This window comes from Diabrotica undecimpunctata, chromosome 7, assembly GCF_040954645.1.
Source record: "Diabrotica undecimpunctata isolate CICGRU chromosome 7, icDiaUnde3, whole genome shotgun sequence".
Lineage (NCBI taxonomy): Eukaryota > Metazoa > Arthropoda > Insecta > Coleoptera > Chrysomelidae > Diabrotica > Diabrotica undecimpunctata.
In genome coordinates, this window is record NC_092809.1 from 36,086,519 (window position 1) to 36,108,514 (window position 21,996).

Consider the following 21,996-nt stretch of genomic DNA (forward strand, 5'->3'; position numbering starts at 1 on the left):
CATCATCTTGTACGATCTAAAAAAACCCAGAGGGAATGCTGGATGTATTTATCGATATAGAGGAAGCATTCGACAACGTCTACAGCGAAGCAATTACAAGGTCAAAACGGCTAACAGAAATAGATGAGATAAGCTGCGTATGGATAGACTGGTATGCTGAAGAGCCGTGTGGTATTCGCTACGTTACGGGGGGATACAGTACCGCTACAAGTATTTTACTGTTTGTTGAAGTGTGTTTGACACATGCTATTGACTTCATTGTATCATTCATTGGTTGGTTGTGCCATTTTCTCATCAGCATTTTTTCTATTCATTATTCTATTCTATATTCTTCATTGATTTTTCTACGTATAAACTATTGGAAATCTATGCAACGTTTTTTTATTTCCCCCTCTCTATCCCTTTCTTATATATTAAGTTTTTTGGTTATGATTTTAAGGTTGTATTGATATTGTCTAGAGAAAGTTGCGATAAAGAGTTTAAAGGTTTTAAGTCAATAAAAATAATATGATAAACAAATGAGCTGAGTAAGAATTTGTTGTTGTTTTACTTCTTTATTACATCAGAAAATGTGTTTCCCAGTTATTGACTCATTTTGGTTATATTTCACGATAAAATGAAGTTTTTAAACATACATAGTAGCAAAATTTGTTTTGGCACGTGTTTTTCGGATTTTAACTTCAATATTTTGCAAATCGAATCTAAAAGTAGAATGGCTTCCTTATACTCGTTCGTGGTTGCTACTTCTGTAAGATAAGCACGATCGGTACTTACAAAAATATTACGGAAGCCATTGTTGGAGAAAAAAAGAAGGTTTTCGTAATGGAAAATTATTACAAATAATCGAAAAACGAAGCAGACCAGAGCAAATAAAAAGCATTTTTCGGTACACTCTTTCATACAGGTATCTAACAACTGCTTTTGATAAACTTGGTGATAACAATATGTAATGAACAAAATATGCAATCGATTAAACGTCATTGTTTACTTATAAACAATAGAAAACGGGCCTATATATTTTTTTTTTCATAAAAAAGTGTTTTAAGTTTAATAGGTTGTTGCCGAGAGGGGGCATTTGGGCCTGTAGGACCCATCGCCGGCTCTGCGGACTTCTTCCTGTCCTCGGAATTAGACTGGGTGTTGACCATCTTTGCTTGCCACTGATGAAATGGTTTAATACTACTACTAGTATAAAATAACGGTTACCGTGACAAGTATCTGTTATAGGTAACAGTTCCAAGGAGCAGTTACAAAATAACAGATCAAAAATAGAAAACAGTACAGGTAAAATAGTCCAAGTATTCCTTGACTTACGGAAGGAATAACTTAGTAAACAAGAAAAGCAAAGAGAGTAAAATATGGAAATATTTCTAAGTGTTTCTTGACTTACGGAAGAAACGACTTAGAGTGGAAAAATAAAATACTCAAAATATAAAACGAGAAATAAAAAAATGAAACAGATTATAGAAATATGTCTAAGTGTTTCTTGACTTACGGAAGAAACAACTTAGAACAAAAAAATAAACAAGAGAATCAAATATAGTAAAATAAATGTACAAATATTTATAAATGTTTCTTGACTTACGGAAGAAACGACTTATAATATAAAATAAGAAAAATCAAATATAGAAAAGATGTGAAAATATTGCTAAGTGTTTCTTGACTTACGAAAGAAAATATCTTAGATAAAATACCAGAAATAATAATGCGATATGAAAATATTTCTAAGGGTTCTTTTGACTTACCGGAAAAGTACGACTTAGACACACAATAAAATAACAAGTCAGATATCAGAGAAATACTTCTACGAGCTCTTTGACTTACCGAAAAGAACTACTTAGATACAAAGTACAAAATCAAATATATAAAATAGAAAAAGCAAGATAAATATTTCTAAGTGTTCTTAACTTACGGAAGAACAACTTAGACACAAAATACAAGAAAAATAAACAATCAAAATAATCAAATAAAATATCAAACAATCAGTACATGAACAAATATAGATTAATGTAATATTCTAACCTGAAAAGGTCTGAATATACAATAATGCTAAAATAAAAAAATGGTATATAGGAAATCAGAAAATAAAACAATAACTTAGTAGGAACAATAATAGCACCGACTAGGTCTACAGTAGAAGAGGCAAGCTCGACTGATCGATGAGAGAAAATCTACCTGCTTTTATGTAAAACAAATCCTTTGTTTTTCGTAGCAAAAGTGGAATTTCCCTGCATCGAATCAATTAGAAATTTGGATTTGGCCAAACTTGGAATTCCCAAGTATTTTGACCAATATCCAAATTCCTTCATGCGTGCGCCACGACAAGGTGTCCTATTCGCCATGTGCAAGTTCCGAAGAGCGACATCTAGTAGCATAAATCATCGAAGGTGTTATCACTATTAATATTTTAGCCTTATATTAGCTGCAAATAAAGTGACTTAAAGTTGTTTATCTAATAAAATAAATATTGTAGTATATATATATATATATATATATATATATATATATATATATATATATATATATATATATATATATATCAATAATTAACTTTTGAATAAATTTGTAACTGTAAAAATTCGAACTATATTATTTACGTTTAGATTTCATTATTTGACATTTAAGATTGAGGTTATGAGGTTATTAAAAGGTAAACATTCTATGTAGTAAATAAAATTAATTATTAAATTGCAGTATTACTATTAATATGGATGCAATAATAAAAACTGGATCCCAGAAAATAAATCATAAAATATTTTTTCAATCAACTATCATATCCACTGTAAAATACAATTAATAATTGCATATAATATCAATATTTTGGAGCGACATTAACGTCCGATTTCATAATGACAACCTAAAGCACTTTAACTAATATTCATTTTAGACTAAATTGCATAACTGTATCTTTTGTCAATTAAAATCTTTCAAAGAAACACACACAAGAACGAGTAGCTGCTTTGACAGGTAAATCGATTGTATAATTATATTAAAATGTATATAATATATTATAAATGTTTCGCATACTTAGATTACCATTTTTGTTATAAATCAATTAAAAAAAGAGATGGTGTTATAGAGATATAGAAAATAATCGAATAAGAGGAAAAAGTTAATATAATATTAATTGTTATAAGTGTCAGTTTATCCAGCGTCAGAAAAATAGCTAAAGAGGGTCATGAGGTTGAAAATGGAGAAACCCCCGGATTCTCCACACCTAATAAACGACAAAAAAAGTCCTCAAAAATACAGCTAGATCCATGTGATCAAAGTATATTACGGAGACAAATATATGATTTTCATCTTCGCCATAAACAAGTTCCCACAATTAAAAAAATTCACCAAAAATTTGTAAATGAATTGAATTATGCAGTTAGTAGAGAAAGTATGAGGATGGAATTCCACAAACTTGGGTTTCGCTGGAAAAAAACAGTCGACAACAGAAAAATGTTGATAGAGAAACACGAAATTAGACATTTAAGGCTGCAATATCTGAGGAATATCAAGGAAGCAAGAAATGCAAATAAATTTATAGTGTTTACTGACGAAACTTATTTACTTACGAGCCATATTGCAAAAAACAATTGGTGTGATACCAGTAATAATGGACTTAAAAAACCAGTGTCAAAAGGGCAACGTTTAAATATTGTTGGAGCAGGAAATGAACAAGGTTTTGTTCCTGGTTCTTATGTGAGGTGGAAGTCGACGTCAAAATCTGGAGACTATCATGATGACATGAACTATGCAAATTTTAAAAAATGGTTGAAAGAAAATCTTTTGTGCAACTTGCCTCCGAATAGTGTAATAGTGTTAGATAATGCGCCATACCATAATACACAGGAAGATAAATGTCCCACATCTGCATCGAAAAAGTGTGTTATGCAGGAATGGCTTCGGGAAAGAAATATTGAATGTTGAACCTCTATGTTGAAGCCTGATCTCTATAACATAATAAAATTGCATAAACCTCGTTAAGTAAAATATGCAATCGATAGAATTATGCGAGCACAAGGACATGATGTATTTAGACTCCCACCATACCATCCAGATTTGAATCCTATTGAAATGGTTTGGGCAGCTTTGAAATCATATGTAGGAGCCAGAAATGTAGACTTTACATTTACATCAATCCAGCAGCTGTCGGACGAATTTTTTGAAACCTTTCCTGTGGAGGAGTGGAAAAAAATAACAGACAAAGTCATCGCAACTGAACGTGAATTGATGTCAAAAGAGCCACTAATTGATGTAGTCGTAGATCGTATTGTTATTAATCCAGATGAAGATTCAGATAGCGACGATTTACAATTAAATTCCGACAGCGAAAATAGCGAACTTGATATTTGAAAATAAAAACAGGTAAATTTATTTTTATAAGCTTATTTCCACAACCGTCGGAAACAATTTATTTTAACTAAATATCGCAATTCTCAGTATGGAACAAATTTAGCTTTCTAATTTAATAGATTTCCATTCATTCAGTTCATTTTAATGATTATGACTAATAACTTCAGCAAATAACATATTTTATCAATTACCTCAAACATTTTAACTTTGATATTAGGGCTCTGATAATAAATATAATTATAAACTCATTACAGTAATTATGGAGTATTAATATTACAGTTCAATGGACAACCTCTAAAATAATATTCGATTAGGCAACACCGCATCAATCAATGTCTGGTCGAGTCAAATCGTCACCATCGCAGTTATTTCTGTTTACTTGTACATCAATCACATTGGTTTAAATAATTAATTCTTTTCCTGTCAACTTTTGGGTGGCGTAATCCGAACTTGAAGAAATATTTAGCATATTTTTAAATTTGAAAAAAAAATTGCAAACAAACTTGAACCAACATAATTATTATTGAAATTTATACTTTACATTATTGAAATTTACACTTTAAAGTGAATTTTAATTTAATGTTCACGTCAAACTTATTACGAAATCGGCCGTAAGAATGCAAAATTTGGGTTATGTTGCTTACTTCTCTTTTATTATGATAAAGTCCACTTTTCTCGTCGCATTAATTTGTGCTTAAAAGTTGGAAACCTATAGAACTTGAATTTACAATTTTTTGTTGTATTTTTACAATTCCTAACACAGCATTTGCGAAATCCCATTTTCTTCAATAACTACTTATGAAATATGCTAACAAAGTTTCAAGATTTCACCGTTGAACGGGTACGATCGTTTCTCGTATCCCCTCCGAGTACTTGCACACAGCGAATAGTAAGTGGGATGTGCTGATCACGAATCTGTACTTAGTTTTTTCCTACACGTCAGGTTTTCAAGAAAAGTGTGTTTGAATTTTTTTATAGAAACTAACAAAAATACTGAGAAAATATTTATTGAAACTTTATTTAATACAAAATTACACTGCAAAATTTAGTTGTTCTTAAAAAAAGAATACAACGTTAGATAATATTTGATTTTTTTGCATAAAACCGTTTTTTGTTCGAAATGTTAGCATTTTTACACAAATTTAAAAAAATACAATGTCCTGTAAAAATACAATACGACCCTAAAAAGCCCAGTTATCCTTTTTTTCATTTCTCGATTTTGCTGAATTCATAACTTCAAATTTATAAAAGTTGCAATATTTTCGGTTCTAACCTGGGGTATCTGGTTGCATAGATTATAAAAATTAAATTCGGTAAATTGTGAGTTGTTTATTTAATCGAGGAATTTGTTTACACAATTTAAAATAAATATTTATTTTTGCAAAATTGTACTTTTCTTATATTATTAGTACTAGAAAATATTATGAAATTATAGTTAATTTAAATATTTATATATCATAGTTATAAATAATATGTTTTAACAATAAAGTATACAAAAAATTTATTTTTTATTTGAAAATCAAATCTAAACGTGTTAATTTTTCTTGAAATATGCTTATTATTTTTACAGTAATTTTGTAAATCTATTTTACAATATTTAGCACAAACTTTTTAATCGTTAAAATAATAAATTGGATAATATAAACCTTTTTTCAATTTCGTGCTTTCAGAATTCATGTAGACCTGATAATCTACGCATAATAACAGTGTAGATAAAAGCTTTCTGGGATAAACAATTTTAATATGGCCGTAATTATTAAGTGAAACTTAATGTGAAATTTTTATAGCTAAATACTTGGGATATTGTCCCTATTCTCACCAAATTTATCAAAATCAGTTGTTAGATACATTGTAATTATTGATCTATAAAAGACAAACTATGCCGTAGAAATCTATTTGTCAGTACAAATTTCGATCCAAAGACCAACAAAACGTCTCTATGTTTTTCCCATCTAAGTGGCTATCTTCAAAGGAACAGGCAATAAATGCTTAATACCTGAAATTCATTAGAAGAAATAAATATTTTTTGTTATGCATTTCATAAGTTTCCTCGTATCGTTTTGTTTACTCATCCGAGGATCTTGAGAGCTTTTCGTGATGAAGGCACTCATCATACTCGATTATGGTTGCTAATTCTGCCAGGTGAGCGTTGCGTAACAACAATATCTAATATTTTTATTTTATTTTTGTATCATAAATATCATTATATCACACTGTATATTAGTTTAGATTTATAAAATTCCTTTGTACCATCTAATAATCTGTACGGCGCCGATAACTTGCATTCAAATAACTTTCTAGACATAAGCTTCTAAAATCGTCAAAGAACTATAACAGTGAAGGGATTAATGATTTCCAAATTATCGGTTTGAATCATTCGGAAATTCCCAAAATTAACGAAAGTTGAAAAATACCCTTCTCAGGTATTTAATATTACCAATGAAAGGAAAGTCGAAGGTATTTTAAATGTAAACATATCCGTTAGATACGTCGGGGGGTCAGGGGGAGATTCCTGAATGTTAAGAAACGATTACGAGCCGAGTGATTGAAATCAGTTTGCATCAGTTCGAATCCAGCATTGGATGAGCTATAGGCTCCTGTCCGCGCTAGCCGCACCTTGTAACCGTTTCAAAAGATTTAAAAGAAAATCATTATAAATTTCGATAATTTTTTTTAAATAAAACTTCTAACCCCATCTATCTGTCAAGTACCTACCTGTAGCCGACTCAAGGATTCTTCTGTAATTCCCAAATATATCCGGTAGATGAGCCTATTCATCAACTTGTCACTCACGCCCAATTTCCAGAGAGCGCAAGAATAGCGTTTCGCTCTTTTCTGTTAAGACCGTCCAACCGTTAAGACGTGTTTCCAAGGTGGGTCTCATTTAGAGGTAAGCTGAGAAATCCTTTTCTTGTCCATATTTCAGATAGATATTTATTTTTTTAGACCCTTATTGGAGAGGCTATAATGCTGACTTATTTCTAATACTTGTCGCAAGATAGTATTGCTATGGAGTTATTCCAGATCATGGCCCAGTAGCGGTATCTTTTTATGGAATACCTAACCCCTCTTATATAGGATGGTGGTGGTTTGATATAGTACGTAGCCGAATGAATGGTTTATTTGGTGACTGATTAAATAAGAAGAGAAACAGAGCAGATTAAGGTTGTACCAATTTTTATGATACGTACTTTCAAGACAACGGAAATTATTATGAACTCAAAAAAATGAAAATATAGTGAAGTGATCTAATTTTATTTAAAGGTTTATTTTCTCTATTATTTATAGTTGATAAATAACTATATTAGTTTCAATGTAAACAAATTTCGAAATTTGGGGTTAATATATATATATATATATATATATATATATATATATATATATATATATATATATATATATATTGTTATGATGTGTTTTTTTTGTTTGAATGATGAGCAATGAGTGTTTTTAATAATATAATATATAGGGTTTTTATCGCGGTTCTCAAAGAATTAGCTTGTAAGTACTTTTTTAAATTATCTTTATTATAACTATTATGAAACACACATATATATCTAACCTAGTCAATGTAAATTTAAAATAAACTATCTTTAAACTGATATTCTTATAAAACTAATTAAATTCTATAGACAATCTACAATTTAAACAAAACTATCTTCAAAATTGAAATTGTTATGACACTAACTAAATTATATTAACAAAATTTTGTACCTTTCTTTCACTGAATGCCTAAATGAACTATTTTCCACTAAGTATATAGATTCTAATCACCACTGAATGTCTTCGTACTTCAGTTATCCTTGTTTTTTGTGAAATTATTTTTTTCAATTATCAGCTTCTACCAATTTAAGATATATTTTTCTTCACCAGCATCTATACACCACCAACCAAACCAGCAAACAGCATTTATATTTATTCTTCTTTTCAATATACCAATATCCAATTATTATAAGTTGATTTATACTAATCTCCAACCATAATATAATTTAATTTCTTCCAATATACCTTTTTTTATCTTCAATAATTATTTGTGTATAATTATAAATGTGCATTAAATTATATGCATAATTTTTAATCTTCATTTAACTCACTATATTAAACTATTGGACTATTTGTACTTGATTCACTGACTCTAACTAACTTTCATAATAAACTGGCCTGACTTCTGACTAAAACTTAAAAACTTCTTAAAACTCTTCTGACTGCACTATCTAAAACTTTTCTGACTAAAAACTTTCAATAACTGCCAAAAACTGCCCTCTTGAATCCAAATCACGGGTATTTATATGTTTTTGGATTTTCTAGAACTATCTCGTAAGATATCATGTTCCAATTTGTTCCATTAACTACTTGTCTGAATTTTCTGGAACAAACCATTTCGCAAACATGGCCATCTCCGGAGATCCAGAGAATTCCATTCTTTTCTATTAATAATTTTGTTTACATTTAGGCTTTTCAGATCAGAATATATAATTAAATTAGTAACTTAACATTCTAATTTAATAAAATACACATTTCAAACAATATATTATTATAACCCACTTTATATTCGTAAATATTCTTAAACGTCACTTCAGAGTATAAATATCTGTCAATCTCCGAGAGTATTTTTGGTTGCCTAAGCACATGGCTCACTTATATATATTTACAATATTAAAATACAACTTTTTACAATTATTATATGCTAATTTATTAAAAATGCCCTCACATAAATATATTTTTATTAAATTCTCTAGTATATAACTTATTTAAAACAACCAAATATCTAATATTATGTAGTATATAACTTATAAATTATTTTCTATAAACCCTAATCGTCACAATACCCCAAAAATAATATTTAAAATAAATAATTTACTTATTATTTTTTTAAATATTAATTTTCTCATACCTTATTAAATTTAATAAATTAATAATTCAATTTTTTTTTTTTTATTATTTAATGTGTTAAATACATCCCTGTTCGCTGTCTATGTCAAAACAGAGAACAACGGAGCACAGTTCGGCTATTCTATGGTCAAACTGTCATGTCAAATGGAGCAATGGATGCGATATCAGAGAATAAACTATAACCTTAATTAAAAATATAATAGATATGGTGTTCTGTTTATTTATAGACAAATCTAGGAATTATTTCCATTCAAAATAACTTCATCAATATAAATTGGTAAGTTTTTCCACTTTATTATATTAGAAAGACATTTTTATAGCAATTATAGTATCTAATTTTGTGTCTAACCCCAAATTATGATTTTTAGGGTACAAATTAATTTCCATATATACAAAATTCAACAAGTATGATGTCAAATTGATTCAAAATAATGAAATCTACCATCTACCATTTAACAAATCAAGTCTATTGAATAAAATGGATATATCAGTAAGTTATTAGTGTTATTATATTTGTATTAAAGGTATAGAAATCATTATTCAATCTCTTCATGATATTGAAAAATGTCGTTGATATGAAATATGCCTCTTAGTCTGTTCTCTTCATCTATTAACACATAACTATTTAGTCCATTCTGATTTTCAATTGTATATGGACCTTCAAACATTGGTTGTAATTTCTTACAACGGTTTTCTTTAACATTACTTTTTCTAAGTGAACGAATTAACACTAGGTCTCCTTTTTGAAATGTGATTGGTTTTTTTATATTTCGATTTTGTCTTCTGATATATTTTTCAGCTTTCCTCCTAATTCGGTTATTCACTTTCTGCATTACTTGTTCTAACATATCCTGATTATATTCACTAATCCACTTTCTGTTTCCTATATGGCCAAACATTAAATATTCTGGTACTTCCTCTGTATTCAAATTATGTGTATTATTTAAAAATATTCTACTTGTGGTATATGTTGCTGCCAAGTTTCATGTTGATTTTGGCACAGTATCCTTAAATATTTTATAACTTCTTTAATATATCTTTCTGCAGGATTTGCCTGAGGATGTCTGATACTTGTAAAATGAATGTTGATTCCCTTTTTCTCACAAAATGCCCGAAATTTTTGGTTGTTAAAATATGTAGCATTATCTATTATGCAATTTCTAAATGGTCCTATTTCTTCGAAAAATTGATTAATATATAATTTTAATGTTTTAACATTTGTTCTAGAGCAGGGATATAGTTTAATAAATTTTGTATATAAATCAACTATCACTAGTATATGCTTTTTTCCTGTTGGACTGAGAACTAAATTTGAAATAAAATCCATGGAAACTGTATTTAGTTTTTCATATACAACATTAGATTTATATGTGTTCTGGTTTTTGAAATTCTTTTCTTTGTTTAGTTGACATATTGGGCATTGGGTAGTAATTTCCTTTGCTATACTTATGTCATTCTTTGCAAAATAATTGTCCCTAAATAGCATCCATAGCTTTCTTGAACCAATATGCATATAATCGTTATGTAAATTTTTCAATATTTTCTTTGCTAAAGTTCTAGTTATTACATATACTTCTATGCCATTTATTATTTTATAATATACTCCATCTTTCCTAAGGACTTTTTGTTTTTCACTCAAATTGATCTGATCTCTTATAATTTCTTCTTTAGAATATAATCCAGTACTTTCTACTAATTGATTTAATCCAATTTTTATTGTGCGCTGCCCTTTTTGTGGTGTATTTTCTAACCTTGATAAAGCATCTGCCACTATATTGGATTTTCCAGAAATGTATTTGATTTCAAAGCAGTATTCACTAAGTATTAGACTCCACCGATGTATTCTACTGTTTCCATATTTGTTATTTAATATAGACGTTAAAGCTTGGTGATCTGTTTCTATTGTAAATTCATTACCCAACAAATAAAATCTTAATTTTGTGACACAGTGTATTATACTTGCTAGTTCTAATTCTGAAACTGAGTAACCCTTTTCATGTGGCTTTGTGATTCTTGAAATGAATTGTATTGGGTATTCGACCCCATCATGTATTTGTAATAATACCCCTGATAATCTCTCTATTGATGCATCTGTTCTTAGTATGAATGGCTGTGTATAGTCAGGATAGTATATTTTCAAATTTGACAGAAAAATGTTTTTAATTTCTTGGAATGCTAGTTCTCTTCTCTGATCCCATCTCCATTTTACACCTTTTCTCAGTAGTTCAAGTAATGGAATTTCTTTTATACTTAGATCTGGTATCATCCTTTTATAATAATTAATTATTCCAATGAATCCTCTTAAAGTTCTTAAATTGTGTGGTGTTTTATATTCCTGAATGACTTGTGTCCGTTCTGGATCCATTTCGATTCCCTTAGTGTTAAGTTTATAACCTAGATATATTACTTCTTTTTGAAAAAATGTACATTTTTCTTGATTTATTTTTAGTCCAACTTTGTCTAATTTGTTTATTATAATTTTTAGGTGTTTCTCATGATCTTCAGCCGTTTTAGAAAAAATTAATATATCATCAATGTAGTGAATTACAAAATGTTCATATTGATCCAAATTATCATGAAGACATCTACATAGAGCACTGCAAGATGATTGAAGTCCAAATGGTACTACTTTGAATTGATATACTACTCCATCTATCTGAAATCCTGTATACTGTCTACTTTTTCTTTCTAGAGGTATTAACCAGAAACTATGCTGTAAATCGATTTTAGTGAAAAATGACATTCCTGTAATTCTTCCTAATATTCCATCTATACTCATTGGTGCTTCAAATTGCTTTTCAGTAATCTTGTTAATATTCCTTGCATCCAAACATAACCTGATTTCACCTGATCTTTTTCGTACTACTACTATGGGGTTAATAAAACGTGTGTCTGCCTTCTCAATGATTCCATCTTCTAACATATTATTAATTGTTTTGTTTACTTCTTCTCTGTATTTATATGGTATTGGGTATGATTTTGTTTTAAAATCTTTTTCTTCTTTAACTTTTATACTATGGATATAATTTTGTGCAATTCTATTTTCTTTATTGACAAGTCCCTTGTGTTGCTGCAATATGGAAATGACTATTGATTTATATTCTTCAGGGCAATTTAAAACTTTTATCATATCTTCTTCTTTACAAATAAAATTATTCTTCATTATGTACTCATTATTCCTTGCTTCCAATTTTACGCACTCCGCCTCGTAGGCATCCATCTGCTTAAAATTTCCATTCCTTAAATATTCACTACAATAATTATTCTTTACATTCTTTTGGGACATTTCCCTATCATCAAAATACATTTCTTCTTCATAAACATCATTATTTTCTTTTAATAATATCCTATCAACTCTTATTCCTTCTTCCACCCCATCTTTCTGCATAAATTTAATTATTTGCCCTTCCAAAGTTACCATTTTTTCTTCAAAATCTATCTTTACTTTCTTCTTTTCCAATTCATCATTTCCCATTAATATATCAACACATAAATCCTTGACAATAAATCCTTGCATATTAATTTCTTTATTAAGAATATTAATTTTAAAATTGGCTAGTTTATCAATTTCACCCAACTTCTTATTATTTGCACCAATAATTTTAATTTTTGGAATCTTTATTATATCTGATAGTTTTAATGTATTAAAAATAAAATTCTCCGAGACTAAAGTACTTTCTGAACCAGTATCTATCATAATTTTAATCATTTTATTTTTGGCCAAAGCATTTATATAAATTAAATTAATAGATTCAATAATTTTCTCTTCATCTAAAGAAATAAATTCAGAAGGTTTTTCATAATAGCAATGGCCTAACTTGTAATTCAGAAAGTTTACTGCACAAAATTTTGATTATTAGAATTGTCAGATTGTATCTGACCACTTGGATCCGATGTCCTATGTCTTTCCCTACTATGACTTCTACTCACATTTTCCTGACTTGTACTACTTCGTTCCCTGTCTTCGCAGCTTCTATTCCTTCGAACACAATTTACCTGTCTGTTATAGTTAGGTCGCTCTGTATTTCTTCTATTGTTAAAATCTTGTCTATTATTATTAGTACTGTCATTAAAATGTTGTCTATTATAATTAGTATTATTATTAAAATTTTGTCTATTATAACTAGTATTATTATTAAAGTTCTGTCTATTTGGATTACTGTTATTATTATTAAAATTTTGTAAATTATTACCATACCTAGTATTAATGTTATATGATTGTCTATATTGTTGAATATCATTTTTATTATATTGAAAGTTATTATTGTTTTTTCTGTTGTTATTATTACTTGTCATATTGCCTCTTTGTATTCTTTGAATAAAATTAATAAAACTATCTATTGTTTGAATATTTTGTACAGTTACGGTTTGCACAACATCAGCATCAAAATGTCTAGATACATTTAAGACTGTTTCATCCTCTCTAAGTGGTGGTTCTAAATATTTTGCAACTGTTATCAATTTCAATGCATAATCTACCATATTTGATTTTAAATTTTGATTATACTTTCCAAAATATAGAATTTCTCTAAACTTTGCTTGCTCTAATTCACCCCAATAATAATTTAAAAATTTATTTTCAAATGTTTGAAAGTTATCTAAATCATTTTCAATACTAGCAAACCAAGTTGCTGCATTGTCATTTAATGTCACTCTAATATAATCTTTAATATCATTAATATTATTCACAAATCTTAATTTATGTTTTAAACTATTTATGTATACTCTAGGATGCAAATTTTTTATATTACCAGAGAATTTAATCCCAGTCTCATTTGTTAAATTTAAGTAAGGTCTCCCTATGTCTCTCATTTGTGAAATATCATCTATTCTCTGTTCCACATTTCTTATTTGATTACAATTTATTTGGATATTTTGTTGTATATCGTCTAATTTTTCTTCTGTGTTTCTCCTGTCTTCGTTAATTTTTACTTCTAAGTTACATTTCTGTAACTCTATTTTCTGTTCTATATCTATCTTATTATCTTGAATAATCCTCTTTACTTCTGTCCTCTCATTGTCTATCCTTTTCTTGTAGTCATTCCGTATACTTTTTATTTCATTTGCTACTTTTTTCTCTGCAGCTTCAAGTTTTTTATCCATTTGTTTTACAATTTTATTATTATTATCTTCTATTTTCTTTTCTAATTTTCTATAATTCTCTTCCAATTTCTGTTCCATTTTTTTCATGTCTTCTTTGACTTCTTTTGAATTCTCTTCCAATTTTTTTATGTCTTCTTTGATTTCTTTTGAATTCTCTTCCATTTTTTTCGTATTCTCTTCCATTTTCTGTTCCATTTTTTTCATGTCTTCTTTGATTTCTTTTGAATTCTCTTCCATTGTCTTGTTCATCTGCATCATTAATGACATCAAAGCTGCCATATTGACATTTTCCTCTCTTTCTGGATTCATTTCTGCAGTATCTTGTGGAACTTGAACTAAACTCTCCTCTTGTATAGGTTGTGTTTCTACTAACACATCTTCTTCATTCTTTTTGCTTCTTGTACCTTTCTTTCCTTGAGACATTTTGAGACTTTACTTGTTCAAATATAATTAAAATTAAAATCTATACTTTTTCTTTCTACTGATAATTAATTTAATTATATGAGAGCACTTATCTTCCCAAACTAATTCTTTTAAATAGAGAGCCACCGCGTTGGGCGCCAAATTGTTATGATGTGTTTTTTTTGTTTGAATGATGAGCAATGAGTGTTTTTAATAATATAATATATAGGGTTTTTATCGCGGTTCTCAAAGAATTAGCTTGTAAGTACTTTTTTAAATTATCTTTATTATAACTATTATGAAACACACATATATATCTAACCTAGTCAATGTAAATTTAAAATAAACTATCTTTAAACTGATATTCTTATAAAACTAATTAAATTCTATAGACAATCTACAATTTAAACAAAACTATCTTCAAAATTGAAATTGTTATGACACTAACTAAATTATATTAACAAAATTTTGTACCTTTCTTTCACTGAATGCCTAAATGAACTATTTTCCACTAAGTATATAGATTCTAATCACCACTGAATGTCTTCGTACTTCAGTTATCCTTGTTTTTTGTGAAATTACTTTTTTCAATTATCAGCTTCTACCAATTTAAGATATATTTTTCTTCACCAGCATCTATACACCACCAACCAAACCAGCAAACAGCATTTATATTTATTCTTCTTTTCAATATACCAATATCCAATTATTATAAGTTGATTTATACTAATCTCCAACCATAATATAATTTAATTTCTTCCAATATACCTTTTTTATCTTCAATAATTATTTGTGTATAATTATAAATGTGCATTAAATTATATGCATAATTTTTAATCTTCATTTAACTCACTATATTAAACTATTGGACTATTTGTACTTGATTCACTGACTCTAACTAACTTTCATAATAAACTGGCCTGACTTCTGACTAAAACTTAAAAACTTCTTAAAACTCTTCTGACTGCACTATCTAAAACTTTTCTGACTAAAAACTTTCAATAACTGCCAAAAACTGCCCTCTTGAATCCAAATCACGGGTATTTATATGTTTTTGGATTTTCTAGAACTATCTCGTAAGATATCATGTTCCAATTTGTTCCATTAACTACTTGTCTGAATTTTCTGGAACAAACCATTTCGCAAACATGGCCATCTCCGGAGATCCAGAGAATTCCATTCTTTTCTATTAATAATTTTGTTTACATTTAGGCTTTTCAGATCAGAATATATAATTAAATTAGTAACTTAACATTCTAATTTAATAAAATACACATTTCAAACAATATATTATTATAACCCATTTTATATTCGTAAATATTCTTAAACGTCACTTCAGAGTATAAATATCTGTCAATCTCCGAGAGTATTTTTGGTTGCCTAAGCACATGGCTCACTTATATATATTTACAATATTAAAATACAACTTTTTACAATTATTATATGCTAATTTATTAAAAATGCCCTCACATAAATATATTTTTATTAAATTCTCTAGTATATAACTTATTTAAAACAACCAAATATCTAATATTATGTAGTATATAACTTATAAATTATTTTCTATAAACCCTAATCGTCACAATATATATATATATATATATATATATATATATATATATATATATATATATATATATATATATATATATATATATTCATTTTCTTTATAACTAATTCTTAATTTAATACGATACAAAGCTTTTTTGTTTATGATAATGTAAACATAAAATGGTATTTTGGTATCCTTTTGGGATGACATAACTTTTAATGTTTTTTTTTTGTTCATTACTAAGAAATAATAAAGAATAGTTTTCTTGTAAACCTTCGATAAATCTTATTTTTTTTTTGCTCGTCCCCGTCGAGGATAAACCAGGGGTGGCGTCCAATAATAAATTATAATTTCATATTATCTAATTGTGCTTGAATTTAAGATACGATATAGTTTCTATATGTTTAAGAAAACCCCGCCCAATTCTCTTCGACAGTGAGCGATTCTGGCCTTGCATATATATTATTGTAATACGCAGTGTTACAACCTCAGAAGGTTTAACACAGTCGGTATTAATAAGTTTTACTCAATTCGTGTCAATATTGTATCACCGACAAGTTATCTAGTTTTATAGTTTCATAAAGTTTAGTTTCATTAATCAGCTATCGTAAGCAAGTTCTCGTTTGTAACAATGTGTATCGTTTGTGTAATACGTTGTAACTGTTTAAATAGACTTGTTAAAACGTTCTTTTCGAAATTTTCATTTGTCCCAGTTTTCTGGGTGGTCCTTCAAAGAAGTAAAGTGAACCTATTTCCCTAAGGACAAAACTTGTCTTTCAAGGAAAAAAACCAGCGACCTATAACTGGTGCGCGAAACAAAGGCATCAGGACAAGGTGTAAGGACAAACACACCTGCATCTTCGCTCATTAAGTACGACCGACTAAAAGTGACATCTAGAATATACGTGAAAGAGGATAACACGCCTTATTTATCTAAAATATATAATATTCAATGTCCACTGTCCCCAAACAAATTGTCCTATATATTCCACATATTATTTAATAAGAGATCAACCAACATAGAACCATAAGCATTTTTAGTTTCAAAATCATTTCAAAAACAATGTAATTATTTATTCTTATAAAGAAATGGTCTGCGTACATTTAGCTCTCAAAAAGTTCAAGTTTCTATTAAAAAGAAATGCATTTGGGTCAGTTTTTGTAGATGTTTAAATCTACAATCAGTTAAACAGTTAAATCAGTAAGACGTTGGTTAATACCTGTCTGTTTGATGTGCTTTTGTGTGTCTATGTTTCTAATTTTTGCAATAATTTTTGACCAGACAAACGACTCGATGCCTCAGTATATCGCGGCCTACATCTGAGTAATTTTTTTTTCTATGAAATTGTCCCTGAAAAGTGGATTGAATTCTATACTAAGAAGCCATAGATAGACAGATATGTGTAAGCTAGTTTGATTTAATTCTGCTAATTTTTACTGGTACCATTTGAAAGTAGAAAGAAACTAGAATTCGTGCTACTGTAGAAATAATAGACAAAAATATGCTCACACAATATTAACTTTAACAGGATTAATTTCGCAAATGATTGCTTTGAAGAGAAAAAAAGTAATTTAAGTAAAATTTATAAGTTTGATATTAATTAGTTTCTAAAACAATTGAAATTTAAACTAAACGTTTAAATAATAATGTAGTAGTTTCTGTTGAAGCAAATTTCAAATGCATGATCGTCAATTTTAAGTACACACGTATTTTATCCTTTCTACTTTCTGTACTTTTCTTTTTGACTCACATCATATAATACCTGAATCGTTTCAGCACGATACCATATGTTGAAACCGACGATTCCATTCGCCGCAATGATACAATGCGTTTGCTCCAGATGGGACTCCTCACAAAGCGATTTCCATAAAAAAAGGGAATATGGCTTACCGGCCGATTTTAGCCAGCCACATAAAAACGGTCTTGTGCCATTTTAACTGTAATATTTTTTAATGTTGTATATACATATATAGTATTTTGGGGGCGAAAATTGTTAAGACCGGAAATAATACCAAATTTGCATTTAGTGCAAAAATAACAAACTTATATAAACTTAAAAAGGGATAATTCACGGGAGTTGGCTGTAAACCATATATGTAGTTAAAAAACTCGAACATCGAAGTAAAACACTTGTATTGTAATTGGTATATTTAATTAAAATTAAATTTAAAAATTCAAAAGGAATAAGTTCAAAATCTTTTTCTACATCCGAACTGTAGGAATCTTAAATGGCAACTAATCGAAGATGCCGGAAGTGATAATTGACTGTTTACTGTGATAATGCAGGATCGATAGTACATTCTTTTTTAAAATAAACCAGGTCAAGGACCATATTATGTTGATCTGTATATAAATTTTTATTAGATTAGTTTATTAAAATTGAGACAGCAGCAATTATTTTTATTATTAACTATACCTATTTGTTTATATTTTATGAATTGAATATAAAATTAAATTGATCGGTAAAATTGAAAGCTGATTTTAGAAAAAGACAGAAATTAAAATGAGATAATAAGATAAAGTAAGTGAATTGACAATTAAACGGTTAAATTATTAAATGTGAAAAAAAAACTAATTGTGTGTACATAAAGTTATGTTATTGATGAATAAACTAAAGAATTGTATTGGAAATTTGATAGTCAAGGGTTGTTTGTATATGACAGCTTCCGCTTCTTAGAGAAAAAGTGTAGCAAACCCATCAGCAGAATGTAGCCGACTTTAATTGCCAATACTTAAAGAATAAGTCACCAACAAAAATATACCAACAATAGCGTGGCAGTCGTAGCTCAGTGGCTATGTTACTGGCTAAACAAGCTGGTGGGCCCGGGTTCGAATCCCGGCTCCGACAAAATTTTCAATTTCTAATTTAACTGAGCTGCCACCATGCGTCGGAGTCGGTCCCGGCTACGAAAGTAGTCGTTAAGTCATGTTAGGGGCGCTTGCGCGGCCCGAAAACCCTAACACTAGACCTTAGGCAGAAGGTTACGCGAACTTTACTTTACTTTTATCAATAATAGCGGAATCAAAAACCCTGTATAAACAACATTCTCTAGCATGCACAATACATATTCACACAACACACGTTCACTAAACAGGAACACTCTGCACACATACAAACACTTACAGCACATATTAACAATTCCGAACACTTTCCATTGGACAAAACACTCACCCTCACATCTTTTCAGCCAAATCTGGCGTTTTCCTGTAACACAGTGGAAAAAAGTAAATCAACCTCCAATTTTGTTGACATGACATAACCTTGTGAACAGTCTTGGAGGTCATACACACCGTTTTTTCCATTAGTCTGACTCTTGCAATACAGGCGCGTTCTCCCAGTGCGACAGTACAATAGACCGGCTTTATGGACCACGCCACCTTCCCATTGGTCATTTAGGTACAATTAACCTAAAAAGTAGGAGAATATATTTGGCCCACTTTGGCACTATGCCCCCATTAATTCCGATTTCCTTAGTTCTAGGCCATGTATTACACTGTGGATCGTCTCAGCATTATAAATAGAAACATTCTATGTACCGATTTTTGGTGTTTTGAAACAAAACTCGTCCGTTGACTAGGTCCTCGGTTCTTCCAGGCAGGTTCATCCTTTGAGGCCAGTTTTTTAATCCCAGACAAAAGAGTGCTCTAACTCTATAACCACCTCTACCCCAAGCTGTTTACCAACATGTGTATAACGGCATTTTAAAACAAACAGGATCTAACTAAACAGTATGACCAAAATGGGAGAGAATTTGCTATCTTCATCGCACAAAAATCTTAATATTTAATTTGAAAAACGCTTTCGATCGTTACGTTTTATCCAGTATTTTTTTTTTCATGGTAATATTTGGTCTATAAAGCATTTATTTAAGAAACCCTGGATTATAGTTGCCTAGGTATTAATAGAGTACCTATATTTGATATTTATTTCAAACATTTTACAGATCTGCCTACTTAATCATCTGTATTAAAATAAAATGGTGGACCTTTCACTAAAAACCAGTTAAATGCGAGCGCATACAAATAACTTACTAATTCACAGCATATGATTGGTGTTGAAAATAACAATTAGTAAGAAGGTGTGCAGTTGTGAAGGTTATTTATGGTACCAGCGGCGTCGATCAAATTTCTAACAGCAGGTCACAGTTAATAATTATTGTAAGTGTTAATAATTTAAAAAATGTAATTTTCTGAAGAATTTGAGTTAAAAACTGGTGTATTTGTATTTTTACTACAATATTAGATTTTATTGTAGTATACATACGTAGTTTGATGTAAGAGCGAAGTAAGATTGAGCTAAACAAGTAAAAAAAAAATAAGTAAAAACATTTGTTTCAAATTTTTTAAATCAGTTTTATTTTTTTGTGATCGTCTCATTGGGGAAAGATCTCTCTGTGAGTTTGTTCACTACTGTATTCTTGGTCATTATGTTTATATGGTTGTTTGCTCCGCCCTTTTCCAAAAAAGGCGGAGATGCTTGTTGTTTGGATTGTTTTTATCTTCATCAGTACAATTATGTACCCAGAATCAATAGCTGGGATCTATAATTGAAATTTCAATTAGGTCTGAGTTAATTCCTGTTTAAGATTAGAAAATATTTTTACCCCAAATCAAATACTGATTTTTAAGATATTTTTACTTTCGCTTAGAGACTACGACTTGAACTTAATTGAATTGAAAATATTTTGTATTTCAATTTAAAGGTAAAAATTTCCTCATATATATTGAAAAGAGTCGACGAAAGCACACAGCCTTGCCTTACTCCTCGCATGATCTTCACTTGGTCGGTCAGCTGGTCTTCGACCTTGACTTAAGCACGCTGGTTCCAGTATAAATTCATGATGATCCAAATATCCGTCTCATCCAATTCTACTCTTTGTAGAGCGGCGACCATCTTCTGGTGCTGACAACGGTCAAAAGCCTCGGTGTAGTCAATAAAACAAATATAGATATCACAACTGACATCGCGGCATCTCAGAAATAGGACTTGTACGGTGAAAAGTGCTTTACGTGTACACATGGAATTACGGAATCCAAATTTCATTTCACCGACATTTTCTTTGTATTTCTTGTAAATTCTGGCATGTATGATTTTAAGAAAAATCTTAAGTGCATGACTCATAAGACTGATATTTTAGAAATCTTCGCACGTTTTCACAGATCTTTTTTTTTTGGTAGTGTTACAAATGCTGACAATAGCCATTCCTCTGGGATTTTACCTGAATCGTAGAATTCTTAGACTGTTTTAAAGCTCCTTTCACCTCGCTTTCTAGTATTAACGGTCTGTCATGCAATTTACTTCTGAGAGATTACCTCGGTAGTCCTAGAAAAGTTCTTCGATGTACATTTTCCAGGTCACTAACTTCTCCTTAACTGTTGTCGCTAGGTTTCCGTCTTTGTTTATGAGGAGGTGTGTGTTTCTCTTCTTGTATTGACCAGTGACTTCTCGAATCTTTCGGTGGATATTTATATGATCGTGTTTCACTTGGAGCTCTTCTATTAGTTTACATTTTTCTTGCATCCATGTCTCCTTGGCTCTTCGTATTTCTTTTTTAATTGTTTGGTTGATTTCTTGGTATTTCTTCGCGTCCCTGTTTTTCATTAATCTCTTTGGTCCTTCATCTGTAGAATGTCATCAGTCATCCATTTTGTATTTTTTACTCTTGTTTTCTTTCTCAGATGTTCTTTTCCCGCATTTAGC

The 21,996-nt window shown here is 29.5% G+C and overlaps 1 protein-coding gene across 1 annotated transcript; it reads left to right on the forward strand.

The window, feature by feature from the left end:
* Positions 1-3,387: 3,387 nt before the first annotated feature.
* Positions 3,388-3,918, forward strand: LOC140446332 (uncharacterized). The gene has a single exon (XM_072538874.1). The coding sequence runs from the start codon at positions 3,388-3,390 to the stop codon at positions 3,916-3,918; it is 531 nt and encodes a 176-aa protein (XP_072394975.1).
* Positions 3,919-21,996: the final 18,078 nt, after the last annotated feature.

What these genes read in the sequence shown, in the direction of transcription:
- LOC140446332 (XM_072538874.1), top strand. Translation starts at nt 3,388, where the DNA reads ATGAGGATGGAATTCCACAAACTTGGGTTTCGCTGGAAAAAAACAGTC.